Source organism: Bufo gargarizans, chromosome 9 (genome assembly GCF_014858855.1).
Source record: "Bufo gargarizans isolate SCDJY-AF-19 chromosome 9, ASM1485885v1, whole genome shotgun sequence".
Classification (NCBI taxonomy): Eukaryota; Metazoa; Chordata; class Amphibia; order Anura; family Bufonidae; genus Bufo; species Bufo gargarizans.
In genome coordinates, this window is record NC_058088.1 from 17,969,138 (window position 1) to 17,985,543 (window position 16,406).

The 16,406-nt window shown below is 42.0% G+C and overlaps 1 protein-coding gene across 1 annotated transcript in view; it reads right to left on the bottom strand.

The window, feature by feature from the left end:
- Nucleotides 1-16,406, bottom strand: part of LOC122946787 (complement factor B-like) — a 141,191-nt gene that overhangs the window by 36,528 nt on the left and 88,257 nt on the right. Inside the window, exons 12-13 of the mRNA XM_044306597.1 lie at nucleotides 7,545-7,682; nucleotides 7,117-7,217 (exon numbers count right to left, since the gene is read on the bottom strand). Of these exons, the coding sequence (XP_044162532.1) occupies nucleotides 7,117-7,217; nucleotides 7,545-7,682 (239 nt within the window). The remainder of the gene's footprint in view (nucleotides 1-7,116; nucleotides 7,218-7,544; nucleotides 7,683-16,406) is intronic.

A 16,406-nucleotide genomic window follows, 5' to 3' on the forward strand; every position in this document is an offset into this window, starting at 1 on the left:
TTTGCGGAAGTGTTTGGTTGCAGCGGGTTATCCGGCGCAAGACTTTGCGTCTCATTCCTTTAGGATTGGGGCGGCAATGGAGGCGGCCAGATGGGGCCTGGGGGAGGAGGTCATTAAGTGGATCGGCCGGTGGGAATCTAGGTGTTATCAATCGTATGGTTTTGTGTCCGGTCAGGAGTGTGGAGGAGCTGTTGGCGGTTAGGCCGGATGTAGTGGGTTCATTGTTGATGCATGTGGATGGGTCGGCATTGTCACGGTATCAATTTGTTGCGGTTTTGCGGAAGTGTTTGGTTGCAGCGAGTTATCCGGCGCAAGACTTTGCGTCTCATTCCTTTAGGATTGGGGCGGCAATGGAGGCGGCCAGATGGGGCCTGGGGGAGGAGGTCATTAAGTGGATCGGCCGGTGGGAATCTAGGTGTTATCAATCGTATGTTCGTCCTCATATGTTGTGAGTGCCAGGGGGAACAAAGTTCAGTTGTTTATACAGAATTTTTGTTAAGCTGATTGGTGAGTTGGGTTTTTGATTTTATGTGTTTACAGGGTCGGCTTGTATGGCATGGATCTTCGGACACTCCTACGTGTACTGGGGAGCATTGCGTGCGGACGTGCGGAGGAACGGACGGCAATTGGGGTTTGACCCGGCTGACATGCAAGTGCGCTGGATTGGCATACGGGGCCTTTTGTGGGGTAGGGTGCTTCCGAAATTTCATTCTTCAGTCTCGTTGGACAGGTCACCTGATATTGTTGTATTGCATGTTGGGGGAAATGATCTGGGGGTTCGCAGTACTAGGGAGGTGATTCGGGATATGAAGTTGGACCTACTGTGTTTGTGGTCTGATGTTCCGGGTATGTTGGTGGTTTGGTCCAAGGTGGTGACTCGGAGGGTGTGGCGTTTTGCGAGGTTGGTGGACCGTCTTAACAAGGCCCGGGCTAAGCTTAATAGGGAGGTTGGGCGTTTTGTGAGATGCCATGGTGGAATTGTGGTGCGGCACTGGGAGCTGGAGGCGGCATCGCCTCAGTTCCTTAGGTCTGATGGTGTTCACCTGAACGAGGTGGGAATTGATATGTGGGCCTTAGGGATTCAGGAGGGTCTGGAGACGGCTCTTCGGGTGTGGCGGGACTCCCATAGGTGAGGTGTCTCCTATGGTCATTCGTGGCGTGGTAATGGAGGGTCCTGGAAGGCAATGATAAGTTTAATAGGTGCATGCCAAGGTGGAGTGTGCATCTCAGGAGGTTCGGTAACCTTGTGCATGGGGCTCCTGTTGGGCAGATGGGCCTACAGGGGAGATCAATTACAGTATGGAGGATTCGGTGCTCTCGGGTCGGTGACCGCGGCCGAGGGTAAGGCGGTATGACAAGTGGAGGTGAATGGTGGAGAGCACAGCTTACCTGTTGCCTTCTAGGATCCTATGCAATGGTTCATATGTTATGGTAATTGATATGTTATGCGTGTTATTACGTATTTCTGTTAAGTGATAATTAATGTTGTGTTATAAAATGGCCGAGAAGGCTCTTTTCCCAAGAAGATGTCTCTGTTTGTTAATTGTGGGATAGGTGGGTGCAGTAAGGTAAGGGCAGGTTTATGGGCCAAAGTATCTTCCATCCCATAAGTCATGGCTTAAACAGAAGAAAATACGCCTTCTGGAGTGGCCCAGTCAGAGTCCTGACCTCACCCTGATTGAGATGCTGTGGCATGACCTCAAGGAAGCGATTCACACCAGACATCCCAAGAATATTGCTGAACCGAAACAGTTCTGTAAAGAGGAATGGTCAAGAATTACTCCTGACCGTTGTGCACGTCTGATCTGCAACTGCAGGAAATGTTTGGTTGAAGTTATTACTGCCAAAAGGGGTTCAACCAGTTATTAAATCCAAGGGTTCACATACTTTTTCCACCTGCACTGTGAATGTTTACATGGTGTGTTTAATAAAAACATGGTAACATTTAATTCTGTGTGTGTTATTAGTTTAAGCAGACTGCAATTGTCTATTGTGGTGACTTAGATGAAGATCAGATCACATTTTATGACCAATTTGTACAGAAATCCATATCATTCCAAAGGGTTCACATACTTTTTCTTGCAACTGTATATGTGTTTACTTACAGTTCCACCAATTCCAAATCAACTGCAACCATACAAATTGCAAGGTTCAAATTGCAAGCATATATTTGCAAGCATTTAGATTCCATATTGCAATCCAAATTGCATACAACCATACCAGATAATACTTAACCAATCTGCAAATAGTTACTGCAAACTGCAAACCCAGTTTAGCCAGTAGAACTGTTAAATCTCAGATATACCTCTCAGAGAGATCATAAAATGCTTAAATAACCTAAAGTGAGTGTACAGATACTCAAGAGAGAAATACTGTATATCCACCATTTTATGTTGAATGACAAAGATTAAACAGTTGAACCACCATCTTATGCATACCGCCATTTTGTGATATCTTTTCAACACATGTTATGTACATAGACTATCTGCTGTGGAGGCGGCAGTCTTATATGAAGAAAAGTTGAAGTTAATAAAAAAGTTATTTCAAGCTTTTGGTGTGCTCTTTAAGCCTAGTGTTTCCATAGAACGGCGCTAGAGGAATTACAGAGTAATAGACAGTCTGGTTAGACTAAAAGTCAGAGATATCAAAATTCTTCTAATGCCACAGCGCATAAAGCACTTCATAGTGCTGTTCCTGCCACAAGGCCAGCACTTTTTCCTACACTGTACAAGCACGACCACCACTAATGGATTGCAGGGTGGTCGTAACCATGGATACGAGCAGTGTATAATGTGATGGAAAAATTAATCAAGCCAGCAAAGGAGGCAATATGTAGAATAACAATACATTAGTAAATGCCTTGTATTAACTTTCTCTAAACGATAAATGCTATTTGCTGAAGAGAGACAACCCCTTTAACTTTCCAAGTGGCTCAGAAGTTTACATACACGTGGTTAGTATTTGGTTGCGTTACCTGTAAATCACCTAACACGGGTCAGATGTTCTGGGTTCTGTTCCACAAGCTTCTCACATTAAATAGCTGGAATTGTGGCCCATTCCTCCTGACAGATTTGGTGCCACTGTGGTCAGGTTTGTAGGCCTTATTGACAGTAGACGCTTTAACAGTTCTGCCCATAAATGTTCCTTGGGATTGAAGTCAGGGCTTTGTGAATGCCATTACCTTCACTTCGATGTCCTTATGCCATTTTGCCACAACTTTGGAAGTTTGCTTGTGGTCATTGTTCCAAGCTTTGTTTTTCATGCTGATTTCTTGAGATACTGCTTTAATATCTCCATATACAGTACTTTGCCTTCCTCATAATACCATCTATTTAGTGAAGTGTGCCAGTCACAACATGATGCGGCCTCCCCTGTACTTCATGTTGTGACAGTGTTTTTGTCTCGCAAGCCTTCCTTTTTTTTCCTCCATACAAAACGATGGAGGAAAAAGTTTCATTTTCTTTTTCATCAGATGAGAAGACATTTCTCCAAAAAGTAAGATCTTTTTGTCTGTGAAGTTGAAATCAGCAGCCTGGCTTTTTTGTGGTAGTCTTAGAGCAGTGGCTTCTTCTTTGCTGAGTGGCTTCTCATGTCCTTTCGATAGAAGACATGTTTTACTGTTGACAGAGATACTTTTGGACCTTTTCCTCCAGCATCTTCATGAGTTCGTTTGCTGTTGTTCATGGATTGATTTGTATTTTTTTTTACAAAGTACATTCATCTCTAGGAATATAGAGTGTGCGCTTCTTTAAGGGTACGATGTTTGGTGGCTCCATGGTGTTTAAATTTCCTTACTAATGTTTGAACAGGTCAACATGGTACCTTCTAATGTTCAGAAATTGCTCCCAAGGATGTTCCAGACTTGTGGAGGTCCGCCATTAATTTCCTAATATCTTGGCTTATTTCTTATGATTTTTCCAACAATGTCAAACAAAGTAGCAATCTTATGGAAAGCTTCTCAATCCATGACATTGTTTTCTAGAAGTTTCCAAGCTATTTAAAGGCACAGTCAACCTCTGAGCCACTGGAAATTTGATAAGAGAAATAAAAGCTGAAATAAATACAAACCGGATTCCAAAAAGTTGGGACACTAAACAAATTGTGAATAAAAACTGAATGCAATGATGTAGAGATGGCAAATGTCAATATTTTATTTGTAATAGAACGTAGATGACAGATCAAACGTTTAATCCGAGTAAATGTATCATTTTAAAGGAAAAATACGTTGATTCAAATTTTCACGGTGTCAACAAATCCCAAAAAGTTGGGACAAGTAGCAATAAGAGGCTGGAAAAAGTAAATTTGAGCATAACGAAGAGCTGGAAGACCAATTAACACTAATTAGGTCAATTGGCAACATGATTGGGTATAAAAAGAGCTTCTCAGAGTGGCAGTGTCTCTCAGAAGCCAAGATGGGTAGAGGATCACCAATTCCCACAATGTTGCGCAGAAAGATAGTGGAGCAATATCAGAAAGGTGTTACCCAGCGAAAAATTGCAAAGACTTTGCATCTATCATCATCAACTGTGCATAACATCCTCCGAAGATTCAGAGAATCTGGAACAATCTCTGTACGTGAGGGTCAAGGCCGTAAAACCATACTGGATGCCCGTGATCTCCGGGCCCTTAAACAACACTGCACCACAAACAGGAATGCTACTGTAAAGGAAATCCCAGAATGGGCTCAAGAATACTTCCAGAAACCATTGTCAGTGAACACAATCCACCACGCCATCCGCCGTTGCCAGCTGAAACTCTACAGTGCAAAGAAGAAGCCATTTCTAAGCAAGATCCACAAGCTCAGGCGTTTTTACTGGGCCAGCGATCATTTAAAATGGAGTGTGGCAAAATGGAAGACTGTTCTGTGGTCAGACGAGTCACGATTCGAAGTTCTTTTTGGAAATCTGGGACGCCATGTCATCCGGACCAAAGAGGACAAGGACAACCCAAGTTGTTATAAACGCTCAGTTCAGAAGCCTGCATCTCTGATGGTATGGGGTTGCATGAGTGCGTGTGGCATGGGCAGCTTGCATGTCTGGAAAGGCACCATCAATGCAGAAAAATATATTCAGGTTCTAGAACAACATCTGCTCCCATCCAGACGTCATCTCTTTCAGGGAAGACCCTGCATTTTTCAACAAGATAATGCCAGACCACATTATGCATCAATCACAACATCATGGCTGTGTAGGAGAAGGATCCGGGTACTGAAATGGCCAGTCTGCAGTCCAGATCTTTCACCTATAGAGAACATTTGGCGCATCATAAAGAGGAAGGTGCAACAAAGAAGGCCCAAGACGATTGAACAGTTAGAGGCCTGTATTAGACAAGAATGGGAGAGCATTCCTATTTCTAAACTTGAGAAACTGGTCTCCTCGGTCCCAAGACGTCTGTTCAGTGTTGTAAGAAGAAGGGGAGATGCCACACAGTGGTGAAAATGGCCTTGTCCCAACTTTTTGGGGATTTGTTGACACCATGAAATTCTGATTCAACATATTTTTCCCTTAAAATGGTACATTTTCTCAGTTTAAACTTTTGTTCCATGATTTATGTTCTATTCTGAAGTTGGCATCTCCACATCATTGCATTCAGTTTTTATTCACGATTTGTATAGTGTCCCAACTTTTTGGGAATCCGGTTTGTACTTGTCTGTATTATTCTCGAAATATAGTAGTCAACTGAAGAGAAGGAATGTGTGCTAGGATGATATATCAAGAATTATGAAAAACTGAGTTTTAATGAATGTGGCTAATTGGACTGAAATGTTAGTATATGGATGTTCAGTATATGGATTTCTGGCAACTTATTGTCACTTTATGTGCTGCTGCCTGGCATTAGAAGACTATGGCATGCTGATACTGTTAATATACAGTTTTCTGATTCTAGGTGACTTTCCGACAGTTCGCGGATGCAGTTCAACCTGTTTTTTTGCGCTAGATGGTTATAGCTTGCTGACAACTTTAGTCTGCCGCTTTTTGGCATTTGAGGCTTTCTGACAACTTACTGAAACTGTTTATTTACAGTTTTATGATGGTTGGGGACTTTCTAAAACCATTTAATTCAGCCAACAGCTTCATGTTGCCTATTACATTATACGTAAGGGATTGAGTTAGTGAATTTCATAGCTCACTCTTAGTGGTGGATGGTCAGAGAGATGAGTGCTTGAGGTCCGTATATAGCCTTCTGCTGTCTGTGGCTTCCAGTGACGAGGCCATCTACCATTACCGATTATAATTTTAGAGAATCACTTACACTCCATGAAGGAACTCCAGGGGTTCTGAAAAACCTAGTTTGAGACACTTCACTAGATAATTGTGGCTCTCTGACAATTTACTGCCACCAGACAGAGGTTTCCTTGTTTTCTGTTCATCTATGTTTTTTTTAAATAATGTGGTTCTGCATCTTTTGGACTGTGTACATTTATGCCATTCTTACCGATCTATCACTTCATGACACTACCTCTCTTCTTGTGTTGTATGTCTATAGTCTGCCATACACATTCAATAGCTATGGGTAGCTGCATAGCTGTTTCTAATCAGCTTCTGCTATATATGCTGTACTGTTTCATTCTCTGCCTGAGCAATAAAGTAGCTTACTAAGGTGTTTGTTTCTGTTGTCTGCCTGTGTACTGACCTCTGCCTGCTTACCGGATTCTGATCCACTATATGACCCAACCTTTGCCTGTTTACCATAGTGACCCTCTGCTGCCAGCCCTGACCTTGGTCTTGTTTCACGTATTAGCACATACTCTGCCTGCACTAATCTTGGTCTGTTACTGACTACAAGTTTGGCCTGATCCCTTGGTGCTCTGCACTAGTGTCTCTGATCCCTGTGGGTTAGCTTTCAACCACATCAGGACTACTCCAGTAGGCAGAGACATAGTGGTTCCCCCGCAGCAAAGTCCAGATCTGTATAGGGGTAGAAATGTGAATACCAAGGTACTGCCAGCATGAAGCCCTTAGATTTAGCCCAAAGTCAAACTGGTTGATGGACACAGTGGTTCCACATCTACTGATCATAACTGTATGGTTTTGACACACGTAGAAGAAATGCACTTAAGTTATGAAGTACAAAATGGTGCATTTACTTCTTAAGAGATAGGTGATGGCCACTTACAGTGATGGTAATTTTAGCAATCCAGGGATACTTCACGTCCACTTTTTCATCTTTAGATGGTTCTTTGGCAAGTCCACACATATGAAGAGTTCCTGCACTGTCTAAAAGTAAAGTGCAAGAAGAGACATACTTTATAACAAAACCATTCTACCCACGAGACTCAAACCCCACTAAAGTATATTTATATATCCCCACAGGCATATAAAGGAGAGGTACATGCCTGTGGCCATCGCCATTGATGTTTACATGGCACCCCCCAAATAGCCATCACTATAGTGTTGTCTTTCCCACATCGGCATACAGAGGTGCAGATCACAGGCCCATTCCAGACCACAGACATGTAGCCCGGGCTTCCTGCAGCTCGACACAAGCCGGAGCAAGGCATCACATCGCAACAATAGGCAAGGAATAAATCTAAGTTTACCTACCTATCATTTCATCAAAGGCTTTCTTCATATCGTCTACTGTTTCCATACTGAAGACATGCTTCTGACTACTTTTCTTGGATGCAATATCATTGATTTTATTATGGCTTATCTCTTTACCCATACCAAAGACATAGATATCTGTAAGTGGCAGAAAAGAGCTTGAATGTGGGATCATGTAAAATGTCGTGGAACACTGAGAACATATATTTTATTAATGTAACATTATATATATATCGTTAAGTAATAAAAGTTCTAGTCAGAGATCCGTCAGGATTGGTAAAAACCTGTTTCAGCTGTATTGAAGATGCCTAAGAGACTCCGCAATAGCCTATGCATTTCAAGTGTTGACCACCCTTAATTATAGCCTGACTGCTGTGCAACAGTGTAACAATAAAACAATGTACAGAGAATATATATATATTACAGAGAACAGTATAATATATATATATATATATATATATATATACACACACACACACACATACCGTATTTTTCGCACTATAAGACGCACCTCTGTTTATTAAAATTTAAGGAAAGAGTTACTTTGTAACAATTTACTCAATTATCTAATAAATCAATGTTTAAACCTCATACAATGCCATTGGTTAGGGTTAGGCTATATTAAGCTAATTATCAACCTTAATCAGTTTAAACAAACTCCCTTTCCCTTATTAACCCTTTAATTCTACCCATACTATTTTATTCTATTAGCTTTTAATAAATCTTATTCAATTTATTCTATGTACACATTTGCTTTGTTAACCATTCTATGCTTTTATAATCTTTTCTCACTTATTCGTTTCCCGCTATCATTATTATGCTACCTTACTTTATTTTTACAGTTATTACCTTATCTATCATTAATAACTTTTATTATAAATATTATCTTACCTATCATTAATAATTTTTGTATGGATGCTATGTTATTTTTAAAATAACAATAAATCATTACCTATAACATACAGACAATAATTCAAAAGCTGTATGCCAAAAGCCAGGTGTGCAAGCCAACAACCTATCCATAAGACAGGTATAGCCAGCATACCTTCCAATGGCAGCCTTGTGCACTATGAAGCATGCAAGATTGGCTCTCTATCCAAAAGGACCCGAGAGCCAGTGAGTAGTGATGGACGAACATCTGCCGGGACGATCAAATGTTCACGAACCGCAAGTTCGCGGCGGGACCCTTTCATTTTAATGGCAGGCGAACCTGAAAAACCTTCAGCTCCTATTTGCAGCCAGGAAATAATTACTAGAAGTACACAAATAGTCCCACAACATGGACAGTGACATACCAGATGTATCATTTGAATTTGCAATCTCCGTTCATTATTTTTTTCAATGCAAAATATCGGCAATATAATTTTCGCGTACGCGCATGCGCAAATGCACTATAACTATACAGTACCCAAATGCACTATAAAGAAAGTATATTGCTATATAACAGCCCGCTTCAATCAGTTTTTTTGGGGAGTGACTGGTATATCACACCAGTAGAAATTATTTGTTCCAATAACGCTTGTCCCCCTATATACCTGTGGTATCGCAGCAGAACCGCACACAACTGCCGCACAATACAAATGCACTATAATATACTAACATAGAAAGTATATTATAACATTGTAAAAGGAAGGCAATCCATTAGAATATACATAAAGGTAAAACGTAACCTTTAATAATGTTACTATGAGAGTCCATTCACACGTCCGTAAGTGTTTTGCGGATCCGCAAAACACCGACACCAGCAATGAGCATTCCGCAATTTGCGGCACTATAATAGAAAATGCCTAATCTTGTCTGCAATTGCGGACAAGAATAGGACATGTTCTATTTTTTTGCGGAAATGGAAGCACGAATGCGGAAGTGCGGATCCGCAAATGCAGATGTGAATCCGCGGATGCGGACAACACATTCCGGCCCCATTGAAAATGAATGGGTCTGCACCCGTTTCGCAAAATTGCGGAACAGATGCGGACCCATTTTGCGGACGTGTGAATGGAAAAGATATCCCTCCAAATGAAAATAAATTAAATTATTAAAGTTAAGCAAAAAGCATAGCTGTGGTCGGCAATAACAAGTGCTCGGCGGCTCTAAATCAGGAGCTCGGCGGCACCAAATCAGAAACCATATGTCCTACCGCACTCCGGGGGGTTCCAGTGCACATCCATGAATCCCGGAGGGAAAGCAAAAAACATCTATCCCTGGGCTAGATGATGATGTGGTATTGAAGGACAGGGTGGGCAAAGAACTGTCCCTGATATTGCCCTACAAGGGGGTATTATTCTGGCCCTGATAGCCTAACCCCAGACCACCCGCCCTGATAAGAGCGACCCCGTCCGGAACCTTACCCTATATAAAAATGGCGCTAGTAATCCCCTAGGCCCCTGACTTGCAGGTGATCACTATATAGATCAATGTGTTTTTGGCTCATTATAAAAGTATATTATAAGTATATCGCACCCCTCTGTGTATCACACCTATCGATAGCACACCTATACTAGTCCTAAAAAAGACTTTTGTGGCCCTATTAGCTAGTGTTTGGTGTCCCTAACAGCCTGTCCCTGTGCCACACAGCAACCTCTCCCTACACTGGCAAAACACTGAATGTAACATGGCGGCCAGATCAGGTTTATTTATAAGGTAGGGGGTATGTCCATGTGCTGAAACGTCTCAATTGGCTGTCCTGTACCACCTGATGGATGTGTCATGGGTCAAAGTTCTTCACAATGTAAAAGAATATGGCGGGCGCTAATATCTCCCTATGTTCACATGTTTGGGGAATCGCGAACACGCAAAGTTTGCCGCGAAACGACCGCTGGGCGAACCGCAAGGCCATCTCTACCAGTGAGCCTCAAAGTTGTTTGATTTGAGTTGGATGGCTTGGGGGAGCTGTGCGCCCTTCTCATTATCATTAGGGTGCCAAAAATTGAAAACTCATTTTTGTATGCCAGCTAACTCTTCTCTCACTGCCCAGGAGGGCTGCCGAAAATTTTTCAGTTTTCTAATTGTCCTAACATATTCAATATCCTCTCTATACTGTTTTGTCATGTAAACTAATTTGCATAAACTTGGGCATATAGGAAAGACATGCAAATTAGTGTTTCAGCTGAAAACTAGGGTGATTCTGCCAATTTGCATGTCTTTCCCATATGCCCGAGTTTATGCAAATGAGTTTACATGACAAAACAGTATAGAGAGGTTATTGAATATAATGTTAGAACAATTAGAAAACTGAAAATTTTTCTGCAGCCCTCCTGGGCAGTGAGAGAAGAGTTAGGCTACTTTCACACTAGCATTTTTGCTGGATCCAGGGCTTCCATTACTGATAATATAACCATCTGCATCCGTTTGAACGGATCCGGTTGTATTATCTTTAGCATATTTTTAACATTGCCAAAACTGATCCGTCATTAAATTAATTGAAAGTTAATGGGGGATGGATCCGTTTTCTATTGTGGCAGATTTTTGAGCATTCCGTTCTGGTCAGTTCAGTTTTGTCCCCATTGACGATCAATGGGGACAAAACAAGCATTTTTTTTTCTAGTATTGACCCCTATGATGGAACTCAACACCCGAAAACTTTAACGCTAGTGTGAAAGTACCCTTAGCTGGCATCTAAAAAAGAGTTTTCAATTTTTGTCACCCTAATGATAATGAGCAGGGTGTGCAGGTCCCCCAAGCCTCCAACTCAAATCAAACAACATAGAACCTACACAGAGAATTGCCAGACCGCTTATACTATTCAAATTCTTTATTACAAAAAATTACAATTATTTGCATGATTAGACATAAAAACAATAAAGTGCAGGAGATAAAAACGACATCACTGGAGGAGATCTACAGCGGATCTAAGTCCCCCAGACGAAGGTACGCCGAAACGCGCGTTGGGGTTGGCGCCATCCTGGAGGAGAAACAGCATGGGTAAATGTCCAAAGACTTACTAAATATTTACTATACATTTATTTGTCATTCTGCTGCACATGCACTTTAAAAAGTGAAAATCATGTCGAATACATATGGACTTAGATCCGCTGTAGATCTCCTCCAGTGATGTCGTTTTTATCTCCTGCACTTTATTGTTTTTATGTCTAATCATGCAAATAATTGTAATTTTTTGTAATAAAGAATTTGAATAGTATAAGCGGTCTGGCAATTCTCTGTGTAGGTTCTATATATATATATATGATAGCTGCCATAGGCTTAATCAATTACTTGGATAAAGTAATCATCCCTCGGTTGAGGTGGATATCGGATGTTGTTTCAAATCAAACAACATTGAGGCTCACTGGCTCTCAGGTACTTCTGGATAGAGTGGATTGGCTGCACAAGGCTGCCATTGTAAGGCGTGCTGACTATACCTGTCTTGTGGATAGGTTGTCGGCTTGCACACCTGGCTTTTGGCATGCAGCTTTTGTGTTATTGTCTGTATGTTATAGGTCATGATTTATTGTTATTTAAAAAATAATATAGCATCCATACAAAATGATTAATGATAGGAAAGATAATATTTAGAATAAAAGTTATTAATGATAGATAAGGTAATAACTGTAAAAACAAAGTATGGATGATTGGTAGCATAATAATTATAGGGGGGAACTAATAAGTGAGAAAAGATTGCAAAAGCAGAGAATGGTTAACAAAGTAAATATTTACATAGAAAAAATTGAATAAGATTTATTAAAAGCGAATAGAATAAAATAGTAAGGGTAGAATAAAAGGGTTAATAAGGGAAAGGGAGTTTGTTTAAACAGATTAAGGTTGATAATTAGCTGAATATAGCCTAACCCTAACCAATGGCATTGTAGGAAGTTTAAACATAGATTTATTAGATAATTGAGTTATTTGTTACAAAGTAACTCTTTGCTTGAATTTTAATAAACAGAGGTGCGGGTGAAAAATACGGGTATATACATATAAATATATATATACTATAGAGGAAAGTATACTGTATATATATCCTACAGAGGACAGTATACTATAGATATATATATATACTACAGAGGATGGTATAGTGTATGTATATATATATATATATACTACAGAGGACAGTATACTGTATATATATACTACAGGGGACAGTATAATGTACATATCAACTACAGAGGACAGTATACTGTATATATACTACAGAGGACAGTATACTGTATATAAATACAAACCGGATTCCCAAAAAGTTGGGACACTAAACAAATTGTGAATAAAAACTGAATGCAATGATGTGGAGATGGCAAATGTCAATATTTTATTCGTAATAGAACGTAGATGACAGATCAAACGTTTAATCCGAGTAAATGTATCATTTTAAAGGAAAAATACGTTGATTAAAATTTTCACGGTGACAACAAATCCCAAAAAAGTTAGGACAAGTAGCAATAAGAGGCTGGAAAAAGTAAATTTGAGCATAACGAAGAGCTGGAAGACCAATTAACACTAATTAGGTCAATTGGCAACATGATTGGGTATAAAAAGAGCTTCTCAGAGTGGCAGTGTCTCTCAGAAGCCAAGATGGGTAGAGGATCACCAATTCCCACAATGTTGCACAGAAAGATAGCGGAGCAATATCAGAAAGGTGTTACCCAGCGAAAAATTGCAAAGACTTTGCATCTATCATCATCAACTGTGCATAACATCATCCGAAGATTCAGAGAATCTGGAACAATCTCTGTGCGTAAGGGTCAAGGTCGTAAAACCATACTGGATGTCCGTGATCTCCGGGCCCTTAAACGACACTGCACCACAAACAGGAATGCTACTGTAAAGGAAATCACAGAATGGGCTCAGGAATACTTCCAGAAACCATTGTCAGTGAACACAATCCACCGTGCCATCCGCCGCTGCCAGCTGAAACTCTACAGTGCAAAGAAGAAGCCATTTCTAAGCAAGATCCACAAGCTCAAGCGTTTTCACTGGGCCAGGGATCATTTAAAATGGAGTGTGGCAAAATGGAAGACTGTTCTGTGGTCAGACGAGTCACGATTCAAAGTTCTTTTTGGAAATCTGGGACGCCATGTCATCCGGACCAAAGAGGACAAGGACAACCCAAGTTGTTATCAACGCTCAGTTCAGAAGCCTGCATCTCTGATGGTATGGGGTTGCATGAGTGCGTGTGGCATGAGCAGCTTGCATGTCTGGAAAGGCACAATCAATGCAGAAAAATATATTCAGGTTCTAGAACAACATCTGCTCCCATCCAGACGTCATCTCTTTCAGGGAAGACCCTGCATTTTTCAACAAGATAATGCCAGACCACATTCTGCATCAATCACAACATCATGGCTGCGTAGGAGAAGGATCCGGGTACTGAAATGGCCAGTCTGCAGTCCAGATCTTTCACCTATAGAGAACATTTGGCGCATCATAAAGAGGAAGGTGCAACAAAGAAGGCCCAAGACGATTGAACAGTTAGAGGCCTGTATTAGACAAGAATGGGAGAGCATTCCTATTTCTAAACTTGAGAAACTGGTCTCCTCGGTCCCCAGACGTCTGTTGAGTGTTGTAAGAAGAAGGGGAGATGCCACACAGTCGTGAAAATGGCCTTGTCTCAACTTTTTGGGGATTTGTTGACACCATGAAATTCTGATTCAACATATTTTTCCCTTAAAATGGTACATTTTCTCAGTTTAAACTTTTGTTCTGTGATTTATGTTCTATTCTGAATAAAATATTAGAAGTTGGCACCTCCACATCATTGCATTCAGTTTTTATTCACAATTTGTATAGTGTCCCAACTTTTTTGGAATCCGGTTTGTATATACTACAGAGGACAGAATACTGTGTATATATATATATATATATATATATATATATATTGGTAAGGCTGATTAGTCAGCCTGCATTTGTGGGAGGGGCGGAGGCTCTTCATATACGAGCCACAGCCTCACTCACAGGCGTGTGTTCTCAGGTGCACAGCTGCCGCTAGGTGTCATTAGCAAACTAGCTTCTCTGGTGGTAGGAGTCTTTCTTTGCAGCATGGAGCTCGTTATTTTGCTCTCTGCTACTGTAGCATGCACGCGCCATATTACGTAAGCAGGTTGGGCCAGGGCCGTCTCCTGGCCGGTCGGAACCGACTTTGCTAGCGAACGGGAGGCTTCGCCTCAGAATCTGCTACCTCAGGTTTGCTCGTTGGGGCTTATAAGGCAATTCGTCTCTTCATCAGGCATCCCAATACTTCTATTTTTTTTTCAACTTTGTTCGTTGGTAATAGGAGTTAGTTCCTATAAGGCCTCATGCACACGACCGTTGTGTGCATCCGTTGCCATTGTGCCGTTTTCAGGTTTTTTTTTGCGGACCCATTGACTTTCAATGGGTCCGTGGAAAAAACGGAAAATGCACCGTTTTGCAGCCGAGACCGTGATCCGTGTATCCTGTCCGTCCCAAAAATATGACCTGTCCTATTTTTTTGACGGACAACGGTTCACGGACCCATTCAAGTCAATGGGTCCGTGAAAGAACACGGATGCACACAAGATTGGCATCCGTGTCCGTGATCCGTGTCCGTAGGTTGTTTTCATACAGACGGATCCGAAGATCCGTCGGCATAAAAGCTTTTTCAGAGCTTCGTGAAAACTCAGATCCGACAGTATATTCTAACACAGAGGCGTTCCCATAGTGATGGGGACGCTTCTAGTTAGAATATACAATGAACTGTGCACATGACTGTCCCCTGCTGCCTGGCAGCACCCGATCTCTTACAGGGGGCTGTGATCCATACAATTAACCCCTCAGGTGCTGCACCTGAAGGGGTTAATTGTGCGTATCATAGCCCCCTGTAAGAGATCCGGGGCTGCCAGGCAGCAGGGGGCAGACCCCCCTCCCTCCCCAGTTTAAATTTCATTGGTGGCCAGTGCGGCCCCCCCTCCCTCCCTCTATTGTAATAATAACATTGGTGGCACAGTGTGCGGCCTCCCCCGGCCCCCCCCTCCCTCCCTCTATTGCATTAATAACATTGGTGGCAGTGTGCGGAGGAGAAGGGAGGCCCCACACTGCCACCAATGTTATTAATGCAATAGAGGGAGGGAGGGGAGGCCGGGGAAGGCCGCACACTGTGCCACCAACGTATTAATACAATAGAGGGAGGAAGGGGGGGCCGGGGGGGCACACACTGTGCCACCAATGTTATTATTACAATAGAGGGAGGGAGGGGGGGCCGCACTGGCCACCAATGAAATTTAAACTGGGGAGGGAGGGGGGTCTGCCCCCTGCTGCCTGGCAGCCCGGATGTCTTACAGGGGGCTATGATATGCACAATTAACCCCTTCAGGTGCGGCACCTGAGGGGTTAATTGTGCTGATCACGGACCCCTGTAAGAGATTGGGTGCTGCCAGGCAGCAGGGGGCAGTCATGTACACAGTTTGTAGTATATTCTAACTAGAAGCGTCCCCATCACCATGGGAACGCCTCTGTGTTAGAATATACTGTCGGATATGAGTTTTCACGATGTAACTCATATCCGACAGTATATTCTAACATAGAGGCGTTCCCATGGTGATGGGGACGCTTCAAGTTAATATATACCATCGGATTGGAGAAAACTCCGATCCGATGGTATAAAAGAGACTCCAGACTTTACATTGAAAGTCAATGGGGACGGATCCGTTTGCAATTGCACCATATTGTGTCAACGTCAAACGGATCCGTCCTCATTGACTTGCATTGTAATTCAGGACGGATCCGTTTGGCTCCGCACGGCCAGGCGGACACCAAAACAACTTTTTTTTCATGTCCGTGGATCCTCCAAAAATCAAGGAAGACCCACGGACGAAAAAACGGTCACGGACCTACGGACCCCGTTTTTGCGGACCTGTAAAAAAAACGGTTGTTTGCATGAGGCCTAAATCTTACAAGTTTTACTTCGCTTTGCTC